At 42.1% G+C, this 8,360-nt stretch overlaps 2 protein-coding genes and 1 long non-coding RNA gene across 3 annotated transcripts; 2 read left to right on the top strand and 1 right to left on the bottom strand.

Annotated features, from left to right (window-relative positions):
* The first annotated feature begins 220 nt into the window (after window positions 1-220).
* Window positions 221-2,023, top strand: LOC117635459. The gene has a single exon (XM_034369772.1). The coding sequence runs from the start codon at window positions 221-223 to the stop codon at window positions 2,021-2,023; it is 1,803 nt and encodes a 600-aa protein (XP_034225663.1).
* Window positions 2,024-3,678: 1,655 nt separating this feature from the next.
* Window positions 3,679-5,313, top strand: LOC117635909. Its single transcript, XR_004586965.1, has 3 exons — window positions 3,679-3,939; window positions 4,747-4,841; window positions 4,990-5,313. It is a non-coding gene; the product is annotated as an uncharacterized LOC117635909 (long non-coding RNA).
* A 430-nt stretch (window positions 5,314-5,743) lies between these two features.
* Window positions 5,744-8,360, bottom strand: LOC117634427. Its single transcript, XM_034368534.1, has one exon. The coding sequence runs from the start codon at window positions 7,908-7,910 to the stop codon at window positions 5,889-5,891; it is 2,022 nt and encodes a 673-aa protein (XP_034224425.1). The 5' UTR covers window positions 7,911-8,360; the 3' UTR covers window positions 5,744-5,888.

The following is an 8,360-nucleotide window of genomic DNA, read 5'->3' as shown; positions in this document are numbered from 1 at the left end:
GCGATGGAGCGGGTCAGGCTCTAAAACCGTTTTTTGGCTTTTTTCGCGGCTAAGAACAAAATGGCCGTTTGATTTGAAATTAGTTTTCTTCTCTCTCTGTGTCTCTCTCTCATTGAGAAAATGAGAAATCATTGGGTTGTTGTGGAGATAGTGGACTGATAATCTGACTGAGAAAAGAACCAACAAAACTTCCTATTTGAAATTGCAGAGCAGAGCAGAGATGGTGAAGCAAACATTGGGCAGGGCCATCCAACTGGCTGACCAAGTCGCAAAGGCTTTGGACAGGGCATTGGTGAGATCCAAGGACAAGAGCTTCATCCCCGACCTCAAATCCAACGCTGAACAGCTGGCGGAGCTTCTCCGCCAACTCAGCAGCATCGACCTCGGCACCTACGATCGCCCCGTACGTGCGATCATCGACAGCGTCGAACAAAGCCTGGATAGGTGTCTGTTCCGGCTGCTCAAGCATCATTGTCCCAAATGGATCATCATCAAGATCATCAAGAAGCGTTTCCCCACCCTCATCCCCATTGTTTCGTTCTGTAAAACGTCGAGGCTTCTTGACGCTTCAATCAACGACATGTCTTGGCTGATCCATTTTTGGAGGAACAAGACGAACGATAGATTTGAACTGTCTCTGCCCGTACTAAAATCAAACAACCCCATGCTGTGTCTCGTTTGGGAAGAGATTGCAATTCTTCATGACCCGGCTCAGTCCTACCAAGCTCGATCTAGTGCTGCAGCTTCACTCGGTGAGATGGCCAGGTACCTAGACGCGTACAGGAAGTTGATCATCCGGGAATGTGGAGTCGAGGCCTTGTTGAAATTGATGGAGGAGGGTCCAATGGAAGCCAAACAGAGCGCTGCCAATGCCCTGGGGTTTGTGGTATGGTCCTCGGAATGTGCCGGGATAAGTGTCGATGTATGTAAAGTGTTTGCGAAAATCCTCAGTGAAGGTTTCATGAAAGTTCAGGCTGAGGTGGCCTTCGCGGTGTCACTGATCGCAGAAAGAAACCCCAAATGGCAAGATGCTTTTGCAGAGCACGATGTTGTCCGCTTGCTTGTCGGCCATCTTGCATTCGAAACTGTTGGAGTGCAGAGCAGCAAAACCCATAGCAATGACAATGCCAATGCCAATGAAGACCCTGACACCATAGCGCAAATGAAAGCGATGGCAGCCAGAGCCCTTTTCAGACTAGCCCAGGATAACTCAGCCATTTGCCGTATCCTCGCAGAATCAACAGCACTATATAGTTTTGCAGTACTTCTGGAAAAAGGTTGTGAAGATGCTCAATTACATTCTGTCTATGCATTAATGGAGATCAAGGAAGTGGCAGAGAAAGATGCTGATTTGAGAATAAGATGTGACTTCAGTCCTAATTCCCCCATTTGGAAATATGTTGTTGATCAATTATTACTGAAAATCACCGAGAAGACAGAAGACTCACACTTCCAGACCTATTGCATCTATGCTATTGAGAATTTGGCAAGCACATTTGGGGCAATAGAGACAAGAATGATTGGCCCATTGGTGCAGCTTCTGAATGGAAGAAAATACTATGTTACCGAGGGGGCTTGCATTGCCCTCACAAAATTAGCTCGGACAGATAACTATTTTCACATTGAACATTCCAAGGCAATAATAAGTGCTGGAGGTGTTAAACACTTAATCCAGATTTTGTATGACAAGAAAGTTTTACATGCGTTGGTTCTCATCTGCTATATTGCACTGCACGTACCAGACGACGAAGAGCTTGCCCAAGCTGAGGTGCTTGCAGCGCTTACGTGGGCATCCAAGCTATCTTTTTTGACCGCATACAAAGAGCTGGACAGATTGCTGTGCAACATTCCACTACATGTACCAGAATGGGAAGAACTTTACCAAGCTGGGTTGACCCCGCTGCTTGTATTGGAAACCCATGAACGTTATTTGTCCAAAGAAGACACACTACCCACATTGTTACAAGAGGCTAAGAGTAGGTTGAATCTTCATCAGTCCAAGGGCTCACGGAGGGTCAATTGATTCAATCAAAAGCAAAGTGGTCTCTTAAATTCATTCATGGAAAAAAGGATAAAGACTCCCTTCTTTTTGTTCATCAATTTATCATTCTCTGTCATTGTCCCTATATGCGTAATTGGATTTAGAACTTCCATTTGTACCAAGAATTTGGTAATTCAAGATCAGTCTTGTGCCATTGGTTCTGGTACTTGGTATTCAGCTTGAAAATACGCTACAATGTTCAAACCAGTAACCTGCTTTTAACAAGGAAACACTACTACTTGAGAATCAACGCGAAAAGTTAATGGATTTTTGAGTATCTTCCTCAATTGATGTTTGACAGAAGTTTAAAACAGTCAAGTAGTTAAGAAAATAGCAACAAACGACTGTTGTGTTTGCTGGAAGGTTCATATAATACCTAGCCATATATTTTTCTTTTCATTTTATTATTTGCTAGTTCTTAGTTACGTAGCGATAACTATGAGTTTGTGTGTTGTCACTCAGTACTGTCAAACATAATAAATAAAAGTTTTGTTCTTGGAGAGATGATTGGAAGGAGATTAAAGAACAACAATACTAGTGTAGCCCTTATAATATCGTAAATTTTGGTGGCGAAGATCAAGTCAGAGAAGCTAAAAGCCCTGCTTGCTAATGTGAACAATATATTGGTCAAAAGTTAGGATTTGAACCAACAAAAACACCATTGTCATCATTTAGGGTGTAGCATACAAATAAAATATGTCCTCCCCACGCAGTTTGCTACAACCCTAAACTAATAGAGAGGGTGCTTGCGCAGAAAACAAACCTCTCTGCAACTCTTAAGGCTGCAGCTTTGTTCTCTCCATATAGAATATGATATACTGATTTCTATAAACAACCACAGTCTAACCGTTATCTAATAATACAGCATTTTCTACCTCTACTTTTTGGGCGGCAGGGCTGGAGGAAAGCTGCATCAAAATATCTTTTTTCCTTTGAATGTGAAACTTTGCAAAGCGTACATTATTCCACATTGGATTGTCCTGTAATTATATTTCGGGTCTAAGAATTGTTGGTTTAAATTCATTCCAGGATTTTGATGATTAAAGTTTTTTCTGTTGTGAAAAAACTTGAATAAAAGAACATGGATAAAGCAAAATTACATGCATGGAAAGTAAGAAAATTACTTCAAATATTCATTAGTAATAATACTACGAGCACCAACCTATTTACTAATTTATTGATACCAAATATGAAGAACTGAACAGATTAATGATCAACATTCCACTGCTCACATTGTTACTAGAGGCTAAGACTAGGTTGAATCTTCATCAATCCAGGGCTGAGAATTGTTTCCCATTCCTGGAAAAGGGAACAAAATTTCATTATTAACCACACCCTTGAACTCAACTCAAAATATCTTTTTCCTTTGCAATATATCTTCAATGTGTCTCGACTTGCTTCAAAGTGCCCTATAATTATTTTTTAAAGGGTTTTGATAATTAAAGTTTTTATTTTACTTGTTTTTATATTATAAAAAAAAATTGAATATAAGTGTTCAGAAAAAAATATATGGGTGTCCGTAGAAATACACTCACTCACTCGAAAGTTTAAAACTATTACTTGATAAAAGAAAAAAAGAAAAAAATATAAAGGAAGAAAACGTAAAACTTCTAGCCGAAGCCCAAAGAAGGACTCGGGTCTGGTATATCCCTTCTCAACCCGGTTCAGACCCGAAGCGGGATGGATAAAGCGGGTCAGGCTCGTAACGGACAAATGAAACGGTTTTTGGCTTTGTTCGCGGAACCGCGGGGAAGCACAAGACGGTGGGTCGTTTGAATTGAATTGATTATCTCTCTTCCCCCTCCTCTCTCTCTCATTGGGAAACTGGGAAATCAAAAGCCCTAGAGGACTAGGAACCAATTTGATCTTCAAATTGTTTGAATTCGAAGAGTCACTAGGTGAGTCCTCAATCTCAATGCTCTATGATTCGCAATGTCGTAGTTAATTGCTTGCGTATCTGATTTTTCGAATCTCTTAGCTGAAATTTTGTTCTCATTACTGGCTAGTGGGGATTGTGAATTGGTAATCAGGTTGAGGACCTACCTACCCATTGAAAAACATGCATTGCCTATTTGATTTGATTTTTCTCGGTTTAAATGTGGAAAATGGATCAAAACAATTTGTAGGTGTTTTCTGAATTTTAGTTTTCTATCTGGTGTTGTTGGATTTTGAATTGGTCATATGTGTTGGCAGAAAATTCATGCATTGCTGTCTCTCATCTTTAGCTGTTGTTCAGTTTATTCCCTGCAGGAGCTTGTACCCAAGTGTGTGAGGCTGGCTCACTTGTTTCATGTTTGATGTAGCAGTGGTCATTTTGATTTGGCTATAAGATTTAGCTATAAGGAATTGCTTTCTGCTTTTTGAAACCAAACCAAATTCTCATTTGAAGCAATAAGTTTCTAGAATCTGTTATACACCTGAACTTACTTGATGACTGCAAAGACCTATATTAATTTCTTGGATGATCAAATTGACTATTTTCAGTATGAAATGCTTGCTAAATATGCATCTCTAACCCCGAGTGTAGCGCAATGCGCTGCGACTTAACCCACATAACTTACTATTGAATGAAAAGCAAGATATCCTCTTTTAATTTTTCCTCTATTGGTCTACTATATGGAGTTTCTCCTATTATGTATACTGTTGTAGCAGATTGTGTGCTCATATTAAATTTTGAGACTTTGAGATAGTTGAGCTTATTTCAGAATCGTTCACTAGTTGCGGTTGGTGTCCATATTCCTGCCACATACCTACCAAATTGGTTGCATGTTCATACTTGTGAATGAATCCCATTTTCAATGTGAGTATATATATATATATATATATATATATATATATATATATATGGCTGCTCCACTTGCGTAGAAATTCATTATTGTGGGTAGCATTTGGCTTGAAAACATTGTATTTTCCATTCTTACCACATTTTGGTTGGGGAAAATCTGCAGTTGTGCTGCCTGGAGGAAAGTCAATGTCAGCTAATGCTTGTATAATGACCCAAACAAGAGCTTCAGCTTATGTAAGATTCCTGATGGTGCTTGTCTTACTTACATTTGCAGTATTGAATAGTTGGACCATGGACCATGATAGTTGAAATGATTTGTGATTAGTTATAGCCTTTCTGATTACACACAAAAAGATCCTGAATCCTGATTGGTGAAAAATAGATACTTTGCAGATATTGTTTTTACTCTTCAATCATGGCTCTATAGAACTCTTTATCTTTTTCACTCTATTGAATTTTAATTCTGTAGATAATGTAATTAACATAGACTGGCTCCAACCTCTATACGTTGTAACACCCCGGCAGCCATCCATTTGGGTGTACTTCCGGGAGCCACCGTTAGAAGGATGTAAATGGAACTTAGACTGCTGCATTCTGATTTTGGAGCATTCATAATGGAAACTGCCTTCAATAATCTGTTATTAACTGATGGAATCAGGTGAACATAATTAAAATAGATGCAGTTTTGGGTGGGGTGTTTGAAATTTTCTCCCATGATGGCTATAACAACCCTGTTTGTTTAGCATAATAATCAAATTTAGAAATGATAAAACCAGCATACTAGTTTGAATTTGCTTTGAGAAGATAATTGCTTATTCAAAAATCAAAACTTATGATACCAAACTTTCTGGTCTTGACACTGACCAAATATTTTAACAACAATAACAAATTAGGCTCTTGGGTGGGAAAACAAAAAATATTCAAAGAAGAAGATATTCATTTGACTGAGAAAGTTGTAAATTACATAGTATGTACACTCCATGACAACGATAAAACATAAACAAAAGAATGACATCTTTTCTCTTTTCAAGGAATAGGAAACCGCTCTGCCTTCTGATAAAATCAATGGCATTGGTATTTTGAGCCCTTGGACTGATAAAGATCCAACCTACTCTTAGCTTCTTGTAACAACATTTCCAGTGCTTCGTCTTGGGTCATATAGGATTGCTTGGACGCCCATTCAAGCACGGTGAGCACCTCAGCCTGGGCAAGTTCTTCACTGTCTGGTACATGAAATGCAATGTAGCACATGAGAACTAAGGCAGGAATCTGAACAATTTGCTCCCCAAAATACACAAGCTGGATCAAGTGCTTAGCACCTCCTGCACATATTATTGCCTTGGAATGGTCAAGATGGAGATAGTTCTCTGTACATGCAAATTTTGTGAGGGCAATGGTAGCCTCCCTGGTAACCTCAGCTTCTCTTTCGTCAAGAAGCCGCACCAACGGGCCAATCATCCTTGTCTCAGTTGCCCGAAATGTCCTTGCCAAATTCCCAACAGCTTTGATGCATGGAATCAGGAGGTCTAAATCTGCATCAGCCTTTTCAGTAATATTTTGTAATTGATCAACCACAGACCTGCAAGCCGGAGAATTAGGCTTGAAGGCAGATCTTCTCAACTCAGCATCCTTCTCCGCCACTGCCGTGATCTCCATTAATGCCATGGCAGAATTGAGTTGAACATCTTCAGAGCCTTTTTCCAGGAGCACTGCAAAACACAACAGTGCCCTTGATTCCGTGATGCTACGGCAAATGGGCGAGTTTCCTTTGGCAAGCTGCCAAAGAGCTCTTGCTGCCATTGCTTTCATGGTGGCCTTGGTGGCAGGGTCTTCCAATTCCCTCCCCTTAATGCTAGTCCCTGAATGATTATGCTGATGATGGTGTGGGGATTGTTGGTACTGATGATTCTGCTTTGCATTGCTGTTGCTGTTGCTGTTGCCATTGCTTTTGGCTTGATTGGCTGGATTGGCTTGATTCACTCCGTTAACTACTTGTTGGAGAGGAGGCTTCAACCCGCCCTGCATTGCCATGGTGCTAGTAACCACATTGTGCATCTGACTCGAGATTCGATTGCCCAACGGATGAGGAATGTGACGGTAACCCTGCTTCTCATCCTCGTCACTCGCCCTGTTCGGAATATAATTTGCATTGGAGTTGTTTGTAGCCACCACAACCGCATGGATCGATGTGGCTTTGTTGAAAGTAATAGCATACTTACTATGCTCCTGAACAGTTTCGAACGCAAGATGGCTAACCAGCAACCGGATGATATTGTGCTGCGCAAAAAGATCCTGACATTTGGGGTAATGAGATGCAAGCTCCGAGATGGCCCGGGCCACCATGGCCTGAACTCTCATCGGACCTTCTTTAAGGATCTTCGCAAACACCGAACACACCCCGGCATGGATCATGTGTTCTACGCTTTCCGGGTCACGTCCCAGCAATCCAAGGGCCTCAGCAGCGTGCTCTTGGCCTTCCATTTTACCCTCCTTGATTAATTTCAACAAGGGTCCAACTCCACCTTCCTCAATTATCAACTTTCCGTATCGATCATTGTCCTTGGCAAGCGAAACAAGCGAAGCTGCTGCATCAGATCGATCGTCAACTGACCCAGTGTGCAGAATTGCAATCTGCTCCCAAATGAGGCACAGAATTGGCTCGTTTGCGGCGATTGGAGGCAGCCCAAGGTACCCATCTTCCCGGGTATCGGCCGGGGCCGATACCCGGAGCAGCCACGACAGGTCTCCGATGGAATTTTCGAGCTGCGACGACATTTTCCGGAACTGGGCGGCTGGGATGATGGTGAAGACTCTCTTCATGATGCCGTTGGCGCGGCATTTGAGCACCAGAGACAGCGCTTTGTCGAGCACTTGCTCAGTCTCGTCGATGATCCGGCGAGTTGGGCGCTCGTAGAGGTCGGAGCTGGCCCGAGCGGCTTGCCGGAGAAGCAGTGCGAGCTTCTCGGTCTTGGATTTGAGCTCGAAGCACTCCTGCTTAGATGAACTGGCCTCCTCTGCAGCCTTCGTGACTTGGTCAGCTAGTTGGATCGGCTTTGCCAAGATTTGCTTCACTATGTCCGCCATGGCTGGCACGGCGGACCAAGACACCAAGGTGTTTGATGAAGTTGGGGTTGTCCAAGAACAGAGATTAGATCAAAAGAAGACAAATGGGTCTTCCTGGTTTGGCCTCTGCACACTCGTTTTTGGGGCTTGGCAGGTGGAGAAGAAGATGGAGATACTGTGCTGAGAGAAGCACAGAAAGCAGAAATGAATGTTAGGCCAGACAAATGCAACGTGGGGTTAGGGTAGGGAGAGAGAGAGATGCCTCGAACAAAGTTTGGTGCTTCGGGTTTGGGTTTGTGCCAGAGTTTTTGCAAAGTGATAGTCGACGAGGTCTACAAGGTCAGGTCAAACGCGTTTTTCTTCTTTTATAAAAATGTAAGAGCATATGAGCTCTTCTTTTGCTCTCTCTCTCTCTCTGTCTCTCAATTGCCTCTAGAGGGTTGGGGTGCTTCTCTCTCTTCATTTTCTTCC

This window comes from Prunus dulcis, chromosome 7, assembly GCF_902201215.1.
Source record: "Prunus dulcis chromosome 7, ALMONDv2, whole genome shotgun sequence".
NCBI lineage: Eukaryota > Viridiplantae > Streptophyta > Magnoliopsida > Rosales > Rosaceae > Prunus > Prunus dulcis.
Note: the sequence above shows the minus strand (reverse complement) of the source record. Positions and strands in the feature narration are given on the sequence as shown.

Excerpts from the sequence above, each read along its gene's own strand:
- LOC117635459 (XM_034369772.1), top strand. The coding sequence starts at position 221 with ATGGTGAAGCAAACATTGGGCAGGGCCATCCAACTGGCTGACCAAGTC.
- LOC117634427 (XM_034368534.1), bottom strand. The coding sequence starts at position 7,910 with ATGGCGGACATAGTGAAGCAAATCTTGGCAAAGCCGATCCAACTAGCT.